This window comes from Protopterus annectens, chromosome 10.part0 (genome assembly GCF_019279795.1).
Source record: "Protopterus annectens isolate FY-2018-M chromosome 10.part0, PAN1.0, whole genome shotgun sequence".
Classification (NCBI taxonomy): Eukaryota; Metazoa; Chordata; order Ceratodontiformes; family Protopteridae; genus Protopterus; species Protopterus annectens.
The window spans coordinates 1,629,828,562-1,629,845,973 of NC_056744.1; the positions used below are offsets into that span (position 1 = coordinate 1,629,828,562).

General features: G+C 39.5%; 1 protein-coding gene and 1 long non-coding RNA gene across 4 annotated transcripts in view; one reads left to right on the top strand and one right to left on the bottom strand.

The window, feature by feature from the left end:
• The window catches only part of LOC122813805 (nuclear fragile X mental retardation-interacting protein 2-like), a 54,612-nt gene extending 49,719 nt beyond the window's left edge, over positions 1–4,893 (bottom strand). Inside the window, exon 1 of one of the 3 annotated variants that reach the window (XM_044086328.1) lies at positions 4,274–4,893. In XM_044086328.1, coding sequence (XP_043942263.1) covers positions 4,274–4,346 — 73 coding nt within the window. In that variant the 5' untranslated portion in view covers positions 4,347–4,893. Of the gene's footprint in view, positions 1–3,009; positions 3,034–3,537; positions 3,672–4,273 lie in introns of those variants that run through there. The other 2 variants (XM_044086329.1, XM_044086331.1) reach the window with 2 other exon arrangements.
• A 275-nt stretch (positions 4,894–5,168) lies between these two features.
• The window catches only part of LOC122813807, a 94,440-nt gene continuing 82,196 nt past the window's right edge, over positions 5,169–17,412 (top strand). Inside the window, exon 1 of the long non-coding RNA XR_006366732.1 lies at positions 5,169–5,246. This is a non-coding gene — a long non-coding RNA (uncharacterized LOC122813807). The remainder of the gene's footprint in view (positions 5,247–17,412) is intronic.

A 17,412-nucleotide genomic window follows, 5' to 3' on the forward strand; every position in this document is an offset into this window, starting at 1 on the left:
CTACAGCTTTTGCCCAATTTCATCTACTTTATACTAACTCATCTAATTGGAACAAATACTCCAATACTCTACAATTCTACTTTAAAACTTCCCAAAAATTCTAACAATAGGTTATATAAAGATGGCTTTAATCTTAATTATCCTAGCAATATTGTAAATGTTTCTCCCAACTGTAAATATACATTGTAAATAATTTGCTATTTTACTCCTGTTGTATTTATATGATATATCTACCTGTATTTTGTAGCCTTAGTGTATTTTTTATTAGACTGGAGCTTTTCTCCCAGAGCCTCCACTGAACTGGCTCTTTGGGCCCAGTGGACTTCCTCAGTAACCAAACTGGAAATAAATTTAACAACACTGACTCCAATTATTCAGAACATCTGCTTGCCTTTTGGTTTACTCATTGATCCTACTGTACCACTCCAGCCCTATCATACCCTTTTATTGTACCTGGAAATGCGCCCCATTCTCCCAAACTGTACTAATTTCTTCCTCTCCATGGAGTCCACTGAATGATCAGACATCTCATCCGGGAAAGACTAATACAACAGAGAGTGAGGTTTGTTGCTACCCCACAAACAGTATCAGAAAAGTTTCAGGTGGTTTATGGAAGTATATAGGAGGCTTGCCCCACCGCAACAATTGCTGTGTAGTAGTGCGTTCAAAAATTTGACATTTCTACAGATGCTACAGGAAATCACGGGTTCGTTGACGCTCACCAATATACTACAATGCTGCCAAGTCCTGTTTGTTCTGCCTACCTTCTTTTGTTCAAGCTGTAAGTGCAAGACTAATTATTTACTGGATACACTTTTATGATTCACAACCAGTATTTAATGTCACAGATCCCTTCTCGAACACACCCATTTACCCTTGTACTCCTATTTTATGTAACTTTCTCCAGTCTTAAGAGACAATCCCGTGGGTTACAACTACATATTTTCATTAACATATAGATTATGGGCTATGGTCCCATCAACCTTTTCCACAACCACACAGCCTTTTTTCATATGGTACACTTTTTGCTGCTTAAAAAATGTATTCTTTGATCTTGCTCTAGTACCCAACAGACATAACCACCTAATAGAAACATTGAGAAAGTTTCCCCAATCCCAATTATTTGTACCCCAACTGCTTTGGATAAACACATTCCCACATGCAGTTGCATGTCATTTCCAACGCTTCCTCCAAGTTTTCTTACATGAGTAAAAGCCTGACACGTTCAGGACTCCTTCTGTGAAGTCCACATTCAAGCACCAGCCATATTATCAGTTCGTGTTATTAACAGCAGTCAGATGATCCACTTTAACCCTAAACTCCATTTCAGCCTTTACCTTGTACACACTGCCTCAAGCAGTTATTCCTCATGTTGTACAGTTTACCAGTTATGCCAGTTGTCATCTTTTTCAAGAAGTCTACAGAACAGTTGAACCATTCTGGTATCAGTACCACAGCAACAGTTTCACCAGCTGTATTAGTGCAGTTGTGAAGAATGACTATACAAAAATTACCACAATAGAGCCCCGAACAAGTCTGCCCAACTTAGATTAAACTTAGATTAAGCCTGATTAAATGACATACTTCTAAGATTACAGTGACACCACTGAATCGACTTAGCTCACGTGTCTGCATACATTATGCCGGGACTGACATTCACAATTTTACTGATGTGGTCCTGGAGATTGTAGGTGTGGCCAGATAGAAGGTGCTGGCAAAGTGTAAGTGGTCACAAAACTGGCCTTGGAATATCCAAAGTCAAAGATGAAATGATCCCTCACCAACATAGTTTAGTTACCAGATGCACAAACTGGACCCTCGTAAAGAGCACCAACAAGACAAGACAAATATCCTTTGATTGATATTTTGGGGCTTTCGTCCCATTACTTATGGCTTTGTCCAGATGCATTGCTGAAAGATCGAGATGCATGTTCAAGGGGGACCGTGGAGGCTTGCCAGACATAAAAGAACTGTATCAGAACCTACAAGGCAGAAGATTAACTATGAAAACAGAAGCACAGCTAGAAAGTCCATTCCTACGAAAACCTTTAAGTATTGATGATGCAATCTAGCTATCAAGGTATTTTATTAAAAAGTTTTTCAACTCGTATGTCACTTTGTAGTGAAAGGGAGAATTAAGTTTACAAGGGAAAACGTGGCTCTTAAGCCCCTGTACCATTCTGCCACAATGGGAAATCACTATCCTTTAGGTGCGTGAAGCTATCGAGTGTTTAATGCCTGGCTGTGTGGCAATAAAATGGTTTAAATACAGAATACTACATTACAAAATACACCGTTGTTTGCACAAGGAACTATCCTTAATAAGGGACTAGGGACAAAGACTAGCTTATCACAAAGTCGAACCAGCCCCAATAGCCAGTCGGTATTGTGCTATGGAAAACAGAAACCGTTAAAATGAGTTTCACTTTAAGTTCTGGAAAGTTCCCCACCCCGTAGGCGGGAACAATTTTAAAACAACCTTTGACGGAAGCGGCTGTTCAAAGTCCGAAGGAAATAGTCAGCAAAACAGCCAACTGCATCCTGGGAATACAAGTTTTTCCACACACTTGCTATAATTTTGCTATCAAAAATCAGCAAGGCATTGGTAAAGTGTAGTCTGTAAGTAAAGAAAAAACACAACATTCACTAATGAAGCGGATTTAAAAACGTTTGGCCATCATCAAAGACAAATCCTATCGACTGAAGGCAAGGGGCATCGCCCATGCAGTAGATACTGCAACTCCCTGCGTTCCATGCGGTATGCCGGCCTGGCACTCCGATCACATGCAGCTGGCAAACAAAATGGAATTATATGGCAATCAATCATCGTAAGGGGGAAAAAAATCCCAAATCCTAGTAGTGTTTTTTAGTGTACTACATTTCTAAATAATGACGATACAAATGGATCGTAAAAAGAAACAGAACGGCGCAGTTTTGATATTAAAATATACAACCCATAGAATATTGGACGATTTTTTGTTATAATAACGTGCTTAAAAATTAACACACCGAACATCAAATGTTACGGGAAGCTTTAAAAGTTGACCCCCCCCCCCTCCTCCTCAAAATTATTGGCGAGAAATCTCCCTTGCAGAACTCCTCAGGTCGGCGTAGGTGACCGACCGTTAGCTATCATGTGCCTTCTTCCTCACGCTGTCAGTCAAGCAGCTGCAAGTTAAATAAGGAAGCTAGCCCACCGCAGGAAGTTAAAATAAGGCTCGAACACCATTTTGTAGTTTTAAAATGTCTACTGCTAAGAGTGGCAATAGACTATGAACTGCACAATTCACGCAAGTCCAAGACCCAGTCCAAAAACACCGCAACAACCTCAACTAAAGTACAGCAATATAACCACAATCTGTACGTGCAGCGACTGTTCTGCATTTGTGACCATCACTACACCGAAAGCCTTCTCCCAATGGAAAAAAAAAAGCTTGTACATACGAGTAGATATAGTTGTAAGTCAACACGCACGATGCTAATCATCATAAAGCAAATGTGGATTACTACAGTAATGTTCTCTGCCCAAGATCGCACCTGTCTTTACGTGCATCCCGGTGCTTCAAGAGGTCCCCCTTGGTTTGCGATAAGCTCTCGCTAGATACTGGGACCAGAATAGACGCTCTTCCTGCTTTTATAGGGTAGCAAGTCACGTCTTACAAAAGGGCAATATGCTGGCCAACTTCCGCATTCCACACTTATTCTACTGAATACTTCCCGCACCCCACACGCACGCGACAAAATGGTAATAAAAAATACCTACACCACATTTGTCAGTATTCCATTCTGTACCCTAACACTAGCCACCAGGTTCAGATTAGAAAGCCTGCTGGCAACGTGTAGTTATGTAATGTCGTGTTTCAGCTTATAAATTAATCACACGTGGACGTGTATAGTAAAATACCTACAATTCACATACAATCTTATTCTACTGAGTGGAGACCACAACCACCATTCACATTTTAACACAAACTATTTAAATTATCCAACTTCCACCGGCACATATGCATGAGTGAAGTGCGGACTCATTTAAAAGGAAAAAAAATAAGGGCACGCTTCACTTTTTGTCTCACGATACTGTTTCTCCGTTTACCAAAAGGCTAGTGGAAAAGGCAACCACCAAAATAATTCCGAAAGATACCGATTACAACCCAAGGTCAAGGTCCTAAACCGATAAACAATCCTTTTATATAAAACTTTGACATAGGCCGCCATTCATTCCAGGGCATCCATTTTATATCCCTTTCTTTTCCAAAATGACTTGTGTTTTTACCTGATTTTTTCTTCATCTTGTTGAGTGTGTTATGCAGCAGTACTATCTCCTCTGGATTTCTGTTCTCATCCATCGCAAGCTAACAAGACGTTTAGAAAAAGGGTTACTTTTCAACCCCTTAATAAAGTTCAACTATTAAAATAAGATTTCTAACTGCCGTCAAAGATATCCTATGAATAAAATGTATTTTCGGCCGTTAATACAGTACAAAGAAAAAAAAAAGAGACTCAAGCCAATTTAACACTTTCTCCAAATTTCTCGTTCTTTCTAAATACTTTCGGCTCAAAGTTCGGCTTTTAGTACACCATAACAGAGAAATAATGAAGGGGAAAACAACCAGACGACGAATTTGTTGCGGTTTCTTTCTCTTTGGCTCTCTGAAATCGTCTCGAACAGGTCCAGATTCAAGAAGCCGTTCTATTTTATTCTTTATCTTTTTCTACGTTGGCCGATCAATTTCACCGTGGAAGTGACCTCTCGACTATACGTAACGTTTCTCAATGGAAACCTGTAACAAAGTAACACGCCGCGCCCGGGAAGCAGAGAGAGAGAAAAACTAACCCCGGCAACCACATCAGCAGATTACACAAGGGAGGGAGGAGAGGGTGGAAAAGGGGAAGGAGAGAAGGGAGGGACACAAAATGGCAGCAAATGACAGAGGCAGTGGAGGTAAACCCGCCTACCAGGTTCAGGCTGCGGCAGATTCGACACACGTACAGCATTGCATTTCGTACTGTTTTACAAGATATCTGGGGGCCTCTGTCGGGGAACTGGAAGACTACAGGCTGGGAATGTGCTAATCTGGCACTTCTGCAGTTGCCAGAGGAAATCGACTGCAGCTTCCTGGGAAACAAGGGGATCAGAAAGGGTACTAACTGCTGGATCACCCGCGTGAGGTGTTAAAACAGTCAACACACCAAAGGCGTCCGTTAGCAGATTCTTGTAACTGTTCTGAGAATGTATCCAGTACTATGTATGTTACCGACGTTAAGAATTTTGTTGCGACAATTTTGAGAATGTATCCACTATGTTATTTAAATAATGTTATTTTCTCCCTTGTATGTGAATGTTTCATGTATCTATATGTTATATCTTGCTGTGACACATATACATTTAATAATTTCAATTATATGACATATAATGGTTAAAGAAAGTGACAACTTTGCTACTATGCACATTTTTTATTCAAAACTTTTTTGAAGTGTATAGATACGTAAAATAATAAAGCTTTCAGATACATTTAAGGTTATAATTCTTAACACTGTGAAAGCAGCATGAAAATGAAGTTTGCAGGCAGCTAGCTAAACCTGTTAGCAAGTCACTCAAAAGAGGTCTGTTTACTTCTGTTCAGACATTAGGTGTGATTGTGAAAAGCTTGCTTCTCAGCTGTCCAGGTTTTTGCAGAATGTCTTGATTTTTTAGTTATATTTTTCGTTTGTTCAAAAAATTGTGGTTTCTGGCAATTTATTGAGGACTGTGGTCACTAAATAATGACAGACATTTGAGTTTCAGACATCATATCGTTCAGAAAATGGACGCTAATTCACAACCTGCTATCCCATCAGCTGTAGAAGCAACATTTAAAATCTGTTCGTGATTTTGGGCCTTTGCCCTCCACCACCCTTCCCCACACATTATTTTTGACTTTGTCCAGATTTCATACACTAAGAGGTTTGGGGGGGGGGGCAATCGAAGTCAAGCTAGGAAGGGACAATGTAGGTGGGGAGAGTGGTCCAGAGGGAGGAGGTAAATGGCAGGTGCCAGACACTTTCCTTTTCACTGCAGAATTCACCAGGCAGCAGTTCCCATCTGACCCAATCCCATGTAAAAACAGAGGGTGAATTATATTAGTGGGTTGAAAAGGAGTTATCCCCTTAGGTTTTTCAGATTTTTGCCATCTCCAGTCAGTTATTTATGAGACTGTTGCAGTCATATAAGCAAAGGCAGGAAAGGTTGTGTTGGGGGGGGGGGGGGTGTACAGGAATTATGAGCTTGTACTCCTAGTGGGTAAGTGGGCCCAAAGGGGGTTGTCAGGGGCTCTCCAGCCTTGCAACGTCCATTGGCAGTTTACAAAACATTGCTTGAATGAAATGTGGGATTTATGCATATGTAGGTCTGGCTATTATAGGTTTGTAGGTAGGTACTAGGCTATCTGCCTGAGGGCATTTATAAGCCTAGCCAGAGTGTGTCAGTTTTCACCACCCCATTGATTAATTAACTGATCCTCTGTCAAGCAGAGCCAATGAAGTGATCCCAGGGGTGTATTTTCTGTTACCCATCCACTCGTCAAGGTTTCTCTTGAAGAGTGTTAGTGAGGGGCTCTGCCTGATGTAATTTGGAATTTTGTACCAAAGCATGGGGAGTCTGTGTGACAGGAATCTATCCCTCCAGCATGTTCTATTTATTGTTGTGGCAAGGTTTAGCTCACTAGAGCGCGTGGTTCGCAGTGACTTGGATTTCTTTAGGTGGAGCATGTCCATCAATTCTGAGTTGGATATGGCTTTGTAAATCAGGCAAAGATCACCTCTGAGTAAGCGATATGCCACTGAGTACAGCCAGAGTTTTTTTAGTCGGGCTGCATAGGACATATGTTTGAGACCAGTAATCCTCTTGGTGAAGTACTTTTGTGGTCTTTCCAGCTGTTGGACGTGTCTTGTGAGGTACATCCCAAATGGGGCATTGTACTCTATGATGGGTCTAATGAGTGACGAGTAGAGGGGCACTATAACCTCTTTATTTCTAGATGCGAACCCTTTAGTAATTAGATGGGCCACATAGAAGGATTTCCTAACTACTTTGGCAATATGATTGTCAAAGGAGAGATTACTATCTACCTGGGTCCCCAGATCTCTTATTACCTTATTCGTATTATTATTGACAGTGTTGTCTGTTCTGCATTACCTGGATGATACGCATATGCATATAAAAAATTCCTGCCTTGCACACATCCCGTAAACTAATTGGCTTCAGTCAATTAAGGCAATTAACAATAAACACATGGCTGCAGCAATTTAACCTACTATGTGCTTTCTATGTCTCTTTTTTTAATATTCACTGGATTTGTTGGCATGGATCAATCAGTAATGGGTCTGAAATTTACTGCTGAGTCACAAAGTCTAATGGTTGTTTGAGTAAACTGCAAGCTGTAACATGGAACTATAACAACAATAACAGATAAGGTGAATACGGTGGGGGAGCAATGGTGTGAAACTTTTGTGTTTTACTTACTGTGTAAGAGCTATACCCAATGAATTTTGCAATCAGATAGGTAAATGTGTGAGTGAGCATTTGCAAAAGAGTGATGGTCTCATAAATCAACAAGAGTAGCAGGGCACTCTGGACTCTAAAACCCATAAATATGAAGTGCTGCAAAGCTGTTCATGTCAAATCTGGCAAAGGACTTCCAGTTACCACTAATATATCTGTATTAGTGATGGGGAGATGCTGGAGGGATGATGCTGACTTAAACTGCAGCAGATGGACTGACTCTGGATAAAACTGTGCATGCAAACAGTCTTGAATCAGCCCTTTTATCAGATCATATTTATTTAATACATTATTATAGGCTTTCTCAAGTAATTATTCCATTATAGTTGAAAACCATGCAGGCTAGTTTTATTATTGATGTCCACTGGTACCTTATTCCTCATTTCATCTCCCCTACACCCATTCATTATCTTATGCTGGTATTAATACAAATTCTAGTGGAATTTTACCTTGTTCATTTCACATTTTATTTATTTTGGGTGGGATATTCCAACTAAGGAAGAAAAGCCCCTTTTTAGAGGAGGCTGGGGGAGAAAAGCTCCAAACAATAAAAAAATGCATACAATAATGTTCTAATTCAAAGGAAAACACTACAATAAAAACAAAAAACATGCACAATTGTTTAATATTTAAGGTTCTAATGGCACACTACAATAAGAATACAAACAACATAGAGTAAGGATCTAATATGTAAAATTCTAATTTTAATTTAATAAATTTGAGCTTCACAGGGGTTAGGTTGTCGCCTTCCAGCAAGAAGTTCCCTGGTTCAGTTCTCAGCTGGGGTGCCTTCTGTGCAGAGTCTGCATGTCCTCCCTGTGTTCTTGTGGGTTTCCGCCCACATTCTGAAGACATGCAGTAGGTGGATTGGACACTCTGATTAGCCATAGATGTGAGTGGGTATATGAGTGTGTAGTGTGAAAGAACAACTGTGGCAGGGCTTGTCACGCAGCAGTGTGAACCTTGGCTCTAGATTGTCATTGTTGAAGTGACACCCTGACTTCATGTGAAAAATGGAAAATAGGAGTTATGGATGTAAAATTCTAAGGAAGGATGATATGATACCAATATAAAGATCTTTGAGAGTGGTATGCAGTTTATCTAGTACTAAAATTGTGTAACTTTATGTAAAAGGAAGACATTTGTGGAGAAATGTAGTGAGATAGTATAGCTGTGCAAGTGACACTGAACAACTATAGAGCAAAATTGTGAATAATCCTACCTCACCCGAGTCCAATGTCTTTCAATGCTTTCTCACTACCAGTTTCTGTATTTTGACTAAAACTACTTTGTATTCACACACACACACACACAGTTTTCAAGGAGGGTCTAGTGCTGCCATCCCTGCTTGCTATTATGGCAACATGCTGCCACAAGCAAGGCTAATCAAACACACCCAGTTCACAATTACTGTGCATTCATAAAATGAGCCAACCATGCTATTAATGTAATGTGTATATAGCTAAGTAGTCTCTCTTTTCAAAAGGTAGATGAGAACAGTTAACTTGGTCTCACCTAATGTCAGAAAACCCCTTGCAAAAATAATCACTGAATAAATAAACTGGCATATACTCTTCCTATAATAGTCCTGCATGCTGATTTGAATACCAGCTTATTTCAGACCACCATGAACAAAGTTTGTAGCTCTATATTCCTAGCTGAACTCTAATTCCATCACTGCATGCTGCTTCAGAAATTGCGGTGGCTACCCCAGAGTTATAAAGGAATTCTTTTACTTGCCACTATGGTCTTTAAAGTAGTTAATCCACAGTAATGGTACAATTAGCCTTAAAAGTTTTGAATCCCCCCATTATTCTGTCATCGGCAACAATAATGCTTTTCTTATTGACTAGATCCTCTTTTGGACTAGCCATTGATAGGAAGGCTTTCTCAAGTATTGGCCTAGCCTGTTGGAACCAGATTCTCACCAATATCATAAATTAGAAGATATTAGAGGTCTTCTATGCCTAACATCTATTTGCTGAACAGATGAGTAAATCCATTAGAGACAGTGATTAACGAAAATCTATTCCTTTTGTTTTACTTGAAATTTAAATGTGTAAAATTGTAAATGTTTTAAATATTTAGATGTATTTTGCTGAATGTGCAATATCTTTTTTGAGTACGTATATTACTATAGTATTAGTGTAAATTGTAGCCATATTTCTTGTATGTGGCATGCAGTCCTCTAAAATATGTATGTATGGTTCTCCTAACATGAATATTTAACTGTTCCATTAACTGCCAAAATGTGTAGGAGCAGCAGAGGAAAAAGGCTCCTGGATATTAGCTGAAAATGGTCTGCAGACAGTCCCCTCACCAGTAAATAAATCAATAATTCCATATTAAGTCCATCCTGTTCACAGAACCTCGAAATGCCTCTGTCTTATTAATCTCATTTTATATAGTACATTGTGCATTTCTTGGTAAAATATGTCTGAATTTTGTCTAAGGTATCATTATCCTTACTGTACCATAGGATACTCCAGCTACAACCTAAACTTACTGGAATAAACCTGGGTTGTCATTATACCTCGGCTATTAGTTTCAAAGTTTTGTGTTAAAATGTCTTTTCGTGCCCTACCTGGCATAATAGCATGGTGAAATGTAGCTTATAGTCTGTTCAACTATGGCCCAACTGAAATGCTGACAGAAGTGTACCCTTTTCTTAAGCTACTGTTTTTGAAACTTGCCCTTCCCATGCATATTTACAGGTCTGTTCATTTTTGCCCATAGGCATAATTTTAAAGTATTCAACTCTGACGCTCACTTTATTACTGCCTGACCATGCAACTTGTTTAATATATACTGCATAGTTAACATTGAAACTTATATCGGTTTGTATTTTCACCTGTTGGACAGTTCATTGTAACTGGAATCTGGTGTAGCTCTAAAGACTAAAGGATTCCCCCCAATGACCTTCCATCAGGTAGATGATGTTCTTTTTTATGTAGTTTATATAAGCAAATATAATCTGGTCTAATTTTAAATCCAGGGGAATTCTCTTAGTAGCCTTCCAGTAATTGGAATTTTTATATTTAACTCTTGACTTCCTGTAACTTTAACCAGTCTGTAATCCATAAAATCATTTGCTATTATATAACCTTATCAGCAGCTTACTAAATCATTAGGAGTCAGGCTTCCTGGCAGAGGGTATCTGCCTGTGCCAGTAATAACCCAGATTTGAATGACTTGGGTGACTGAGTGCTTACTGGGTTGTATTGTAAGTGTTTACTAAATGTCAGAAAGCAAAATCCATTTTCATTGGTGACTTTGATGATATAATATTTAGATATGATGATGTCATTGTGTAACAATTCATATAATGCTTATAGGATCATAGGTGCATACTAGGCTAGTGACCACTAGGGCCTTTATAAGCCTAGCCAAGCAACCTAAATGTATGCCACAAGTTATTTGTCTTTGAGGTTATTTTAAGGGGTGCATATAAGCTAAGACATGATTTAATGGCTGGCTCTATCCGTCAGACATACAAGTGTCAGGCCAGGGATCCACCCGGATGCATTCAGGTTACGCATGAATAGGTTTAGGGATAGGCTCTCCACGTAGATAGGAAGCCTGTTCCAGAGAATGTGATTTCTCTGAGATACATACCTGTCCTTCCAACATGTCCTATTTATGCTGTAATCAAAATTTAGGTCCATCGGTCTGGCAGATCTGATGCTGTTCATTTTGCAGGTATGCAGAATGTCCATCAGAGAGGGATCCAAGGATGCCTTGCATGCTAGGCATAGATGACCTCTCAGTAGTCTGTAGGAAACAGAGCATAGAGATAAGGTTTTGAGATGATCTACAGAGAGCATTGTGTTTACACTCTCTATTCTTTTTGTGAGGATCCTCTGTGGATCTTCCAGTTGTTGAATATTTCTGGTCAGATACTGATGAGGGCCAAATACAGTGACACGATGACTTCTTTGGACCTAGATTCCATGCCCTTACCTATAAGTTGAGTGAAATAGAATGTTTTTCTTACTACCTTAGACACATGTGGGTTGAAAGCCAGGTTATTAGCTACATGAGTCCCCAAATTCCTGACTTCTGGATCTACTGTTCGTGGTGTTTTATCAATGAGTTAGTTTAACGGGGTGGTTGACTTCCCAAAAGATACATTATACATTTCTTGGCAATGAGTTTTAAGTCATGGCTTTGGCACCACTCATTTGTCTGTGTTAAACCTTCCTGTAGGATGTTGGTGTTGTGGGGAGATTCTATGACTGCTCCCAGTTTGCAGTCATCTGTAAACACGGTCAGCCAGAGACCCTTGACATTGGCTTTGACTTCAGAGAAGTAGATGCTAAAGAGGAGCAGACCAAAGTCAGAGCCCTGAGGGATCACCTTTCAGTGGAGGTGGTATCCTCTAAACTAACTTCCTGGGTCCTATCTGTGAGCCAGCTGGCACAGGGGGTTTATGCCTAATTCCATGAGTTTGTTTACAATCAGTACCCAAGTTGGGTATATTTTTAAATGCCTTAGCCAGGTCAAGGTAGGCTTATGGATTGCTTTGCCCTCATCCATTGCTTTGGCAACTGTCTCCAAGAAGTCCACCAGGTGTAGAAGGCATGACATGCCCTTGATGAAACCAAACTGGTTGGGTCCACTGTCTGAAGGTTTCCTATGTCATTGTTAATCCATTCACTAATTCTTTATATGGCTTTGCATATGAGGCTAGTCAGAAAAGTCTGTAGTTCCTAGGATCCATTGATGGCCCACTCTTGTGCAGAGTGATGACTGTTGCAGTCCCCCATCCACATGGGAAAAAATCTGTTCAGGCACTTTGGTTGAATAGTGATTCCATTGCCTTTAATAGGTCATATATCAGGCAATTTAGAGGGCATCCTGGGATATTATTGGGGACCATCAAAGCCATGTTCTTGGCAGAGCTGAATTAGCTGGCCAGTATATTTGCTGTATCTCCTGGCTCCCTGAATATGTCTCCATTTACAACCAGTTCAGCACACTGTTGTGTGCTGCCTTTGAGGTTTTTGGACATTACTAAAGAATGCCGTGTGGCTGTCCTTGGCCTGGAAAACTATCTTTACGTCAAAACTGGCTTTGTTGAATTTAATTAGCCCTCTTAGTTGTTTATTCAGCTTGATGACAGAGTTTTATCTCTTTGGGAGTTGCACTTTGTAATTTTAGCTATGACATTTTTTTTCTTTTATTGTACAACTCATTTAATTTTGGACTCTACCAAGGTGGTTTGTTTTGGGCTTACATCTGGTAGGTACAGCAGCCTCTATGTAATTATTGAAATGGTTGTAGTTTCTGTGAACTATTACACATAAGCTGCTGTGTTATTTGGGTTTGGAGGGCTTGACATTTTGCCAAGTTATAGCTTAATAGAAGGTATTTTGCTTTGGGATAGCTCCTAACTGTTACAGAGTTTACTGGGATTACATAAATTACTTTTATTTCAAAGGAGACAGCTTTGTAGTCTGACCTTGTGGGACAGGACATGACATGGTGGGGGGGGGGGGGCAGCATTTTCCCATATTTGTGAGTACCATGTCCAATATGTTTGTACTCCTAGGTATCTGTATTGTCTGGATTTGGATGTTTGTATTTACAAAGTCCAGGAATCTCTGTGCCTGCAAGTTTGAGGCTGTATAAGATTCCCAGTCTACAGAGAGATAATTAAAGTTGCCCATGGGTTTGGTATTTGGGTAACCTGCAGCTGGCTTGGATATGGTATGGGACTTTGTGGTAATCTGGATCTGAAGAAATTCAGCATGTCATCTTGTTTAACCAGCCTTACGGTGTACTTGTTATTGATATAGACAGAGACAGCTATGCCTTTAGTCCATGCCTGTACAGCTGCTGGTCGAAATGTATGGAAGGCACTGAAACATTGCACTGCCATGGTACTCCCTAGAGCTTTAAACAATGTATCTGTCACTGCACAGATGTCTGCGTTCTTCAAGGCAAGGAGAGCTTGGAGGGAGTGGAGTTTCTTGTTTAGACTCCTGACATTGAGCAGTAACACTTTTTAGATTCCCTTGAGTTGATTTTACTATAGTGGAAGGTTTGTCAATTTGGCATTGTGTAAAAAGGCACTATACAGGAGGATAATGTTTTGGACAATATTCAAAACCCTAGAAGAGAGAGGTGCAGACCATTCTTGACAAAGCAATGTGGCCTGTTGACCATATCCTTCTGTGCTGACAAATACTGTATCCCCTGAGAATGACACCAAAAACAAAGCCAATTGTTCATATTGTGGCATCATCCTTGGTGAAGGTAGAATGCTGCTCAATGCTAGGCACGTACCAGCCTGTGATACATAGTCTGAGAGTTTCATAATATCTCTTTTCACATAGTCTAGGGAGATACTCCTCAGGTCATTTACGCCTACATGGACTATGACTGAATCATAGTGGTACCTGTGATGCAGTCACTTGAGCGGGTGCATGACCTGGCAGATCCTGGCTTCTGATAGGTAACTGACTGTTATTTTCTCCGTATTCAGCCTAGTGACTGGGGCATCAGTGCATCACACAATGTTGTTCCTATGACTAGAGTCCTGGCTGGGTAGTGTGTGGGCATGCCTTATGGGCTTTGTAGTTACTGCTGCACTGGGTGTGGCAGTATGTGTAGTGTTGGGTGTTGCTTTTTATAAGTACTTTTGGGTTTGGTGAGGATAGTTCTTGCCGGTGGGTTGTCTTGGATGTCTTTGGGGTTTGGGAAGATTGGATTTAAGTGCCTCAGCATACGTTGGTGTACTTGTGGTGGGTGTAGTGTGTGTGTGTTTGTTTGTGTGTGTGTGTTTCTGAAAACCTGATTGTTATTTTGAGTACTTATATACAAGAGATTTGCCTCCATTTACGTCATCTCTTGCATACTGTGTATGTTTCTTTAAGGATTAATTGGTAGCTAGTGAACATGAGACAATTGCTATATTGTCTCAAAATGCCCTTTTCTACCAAACTGGGTGTAGAGTAATTGGGAAAGTGCATATCCATGATGTCAGGTTTTTTATTAGGTGATATGGTTTGAGTGGTTGTTAATGAATAAAATTACAAAATATAACAGTGGAATAGTCAGTTTCAGACAACATGAAAACAATCACTATTAAGCATAAAAAATGCAGATCCTGTGATGTGATGTAACTTTGGATCAGTAAAATTGTGACGGAATACTACCAATTCAGCTCTATGGCAGAGAAATACTTGTTGCAGTCACAAATGCAAAGGAATCCCAGAGAAGTGAAACGTTAGGTGGATATGCTAAGGGGTGCAAGGCAGAGGTGTATAGAAAAATGATTCACTTTGCTCAAAGTATTAAATCAGTAACATAATGGAAAGCAGCCCAAGAGACAATAAACTTGCAAACAGTAATATAAGACCAAGCATGTACAACCATACACATGTAATTTGAAATCCAAAGCTGCACCAACTGTAACTGAAGTACTGAATATTTTAAAAGTAATAAAATAACTAGAGGTGGGATCTTTAGAAAAGGAAATAAGTGAATTGTATAGAAATAACTTTTTCAATGGCTCAATTTGTTAACGAATTATGGTCTGACAAACAACCCAAGCAATACAGGGTTTGTTTGATTCCTCTTTAGGGATAGATTACCTTAGGGTTGGGGGTTGGCATAATGGTTTACGTGCTTACTTCACAGAAAAGAGAAACAGGGTTTGATTCTTACCAAGGGAAACTGAATACACAAAATGGTTCACAAGGGCAGCTAGCGTAGTACTTACCTATGAACCTACAAGTGGAATTTGTGGGAACAATACGTGCAGAATAATGTTCAGGAGGAGGACTGAGGTTTAATAAAATAATTGGATAATGTATGTAATGTTAGAGTGAATAATTGTTAAAGAAAATATATATATCCTGTATAATGCACATATATGATATATTAATGTTGTTGTATCTTTCGGCTTTTCCTGGTTAGGGGTCACCATAGCGGAACTCCAGTCCACTAATGATTGGCAGTAGATTTTTACATGCCGAGTTTCCGGCCCTGACGCACAACCTTCAATGAAGGTATGCCCATTCATGCATGTCTCCACACAGAAGACGCTCTAGCTGAGAATCGAACAGGACAATGTCTTACTGTGAGGCGACAATGCTACCGCAGCACCACCACCGCAGTACAAATATGATATGTTAATGTGGCTTGTTTTTATTTCTGTTAATGTTTGTGTGCCTCTGTCTTGAATGATAATTTAATAAAGGTGTTAAAAGCATGCAGAGAAGTATAATTCCAAATAGGATGTAGCATAAATGATCAGAATCATAAGCAAACGTGATAAAGAATTCAGTCAATAAAATAAGTAGTAAATAGATAAGAGTACCTCTACATTGTTATAACATCATATAGCATAATGTTTTTTTTTTCCTGGAGAAAATAATATTAAAAAAAAAAAAAGTAGCTGCAGTATGTATAAGTGTTGGTCATGGATTTTCAAAGAGAATAAGGCATGAGTCAAATGAGTGGAAGACAGTAAAAGAGACAGAGAAGTCAGAAATATAAAATAAAATACAATTAATTCAAATAAAAACTTGTGTGACAAGAGGGAAGGATGCAGTTATCGCCTACCCAGGTTCATGAAACCCAGGCAGTACTACAGAGTTTGGGAACATATTTACTGGTAAGCCAGGGTGCACCAATCTGGTGATACAATATGTTGACACAGGACCTCAGTGGTCCATCAGACAGGTCCCTTACAGTGTGTCTGAATGAGTTAAGTAGATACTGGGGGAGAAACTGCAGGAGATGTTGGACTGAGGCTAATCCAGGAGTCCACCAGTTTTAACATATTTTGTGACAAAATATAAACTAATAAATAAACATTTTGTTTTATATCAAAACACATTAATAGCATACATTCCTGTTATCTGATCTAAAATAGTTTTACATTCAAGAAGCCAACAAGTGGAGGAAGCAATAACATGGGGCAGATAGCCTAGTATGAACCTATGAACCTATGAACCTATATGGGGGGGGGGTGTCATATGAGGGGCCCCACCAAAAACTGACCAAATTAGGGCTGTCAGTTGCTAAGGATGGTCCTGTCCATGTAACACCACTCTTAAAGTTATAGTACACTCCCTTTTATTATAAAAAAATAAATATATACATACACATGTGTTTTTTTGTGTGTGTCTGTGTGTATGTATATAGACATACATAGATAAATAAATATATAGTACATGGTTCAATTTTAGAAGTCTGACTTTTCAAAACTTTGAACTTCATATGTTGAGACCATATGATCGACTATTTAAAAAATCGAACTATTTGTGCTGAGATCATGGTTCCGTGGGGATTGTGGAATTTGCCCTTTTCCCCACTGTAGTGGGATGTTGTAGTTGATATATATAATTAGCAGGGGATATGGGGGCACATCCTCCCACATGAGGAGTGCAGAGAAAAAGGCTGTTTGTGGTGTTAATTTGTATTTCAAGCTTTCAAAACGTTGATCATATGGTGTCGACAATATGAAGTTCAACGTTTTGAAAACAGTCTTCTGAATTACATTTTTATATATATACTAGCTCTACCCAGCCACGCGTTGCTGTGGCTCAGTCTGGTTAAATGGAAAAGAATGAAAAGAGAAAGCGCACGTTTCTAATATGTTTAATTTCACAATGCTTGTGGGTATACAATATTTTTTGTTGTTCCATTGTCTGTGCAGATATAGAGATTGTCTGGTTTGTCGACTCTAGAACACGCAACATATAACTGTACATGTGAGAAGCAATCCGTGTGTAGCTCTAAACCGCACAAGTCTAAAGATTGGCCCTAAGCTTTGTTGATGGTGATTGCAAACGCCAATCGAATTGGGAATTGCAATCTCTTAAATTGAAATGGCATATCCGTTGGAATCATAGGAATGC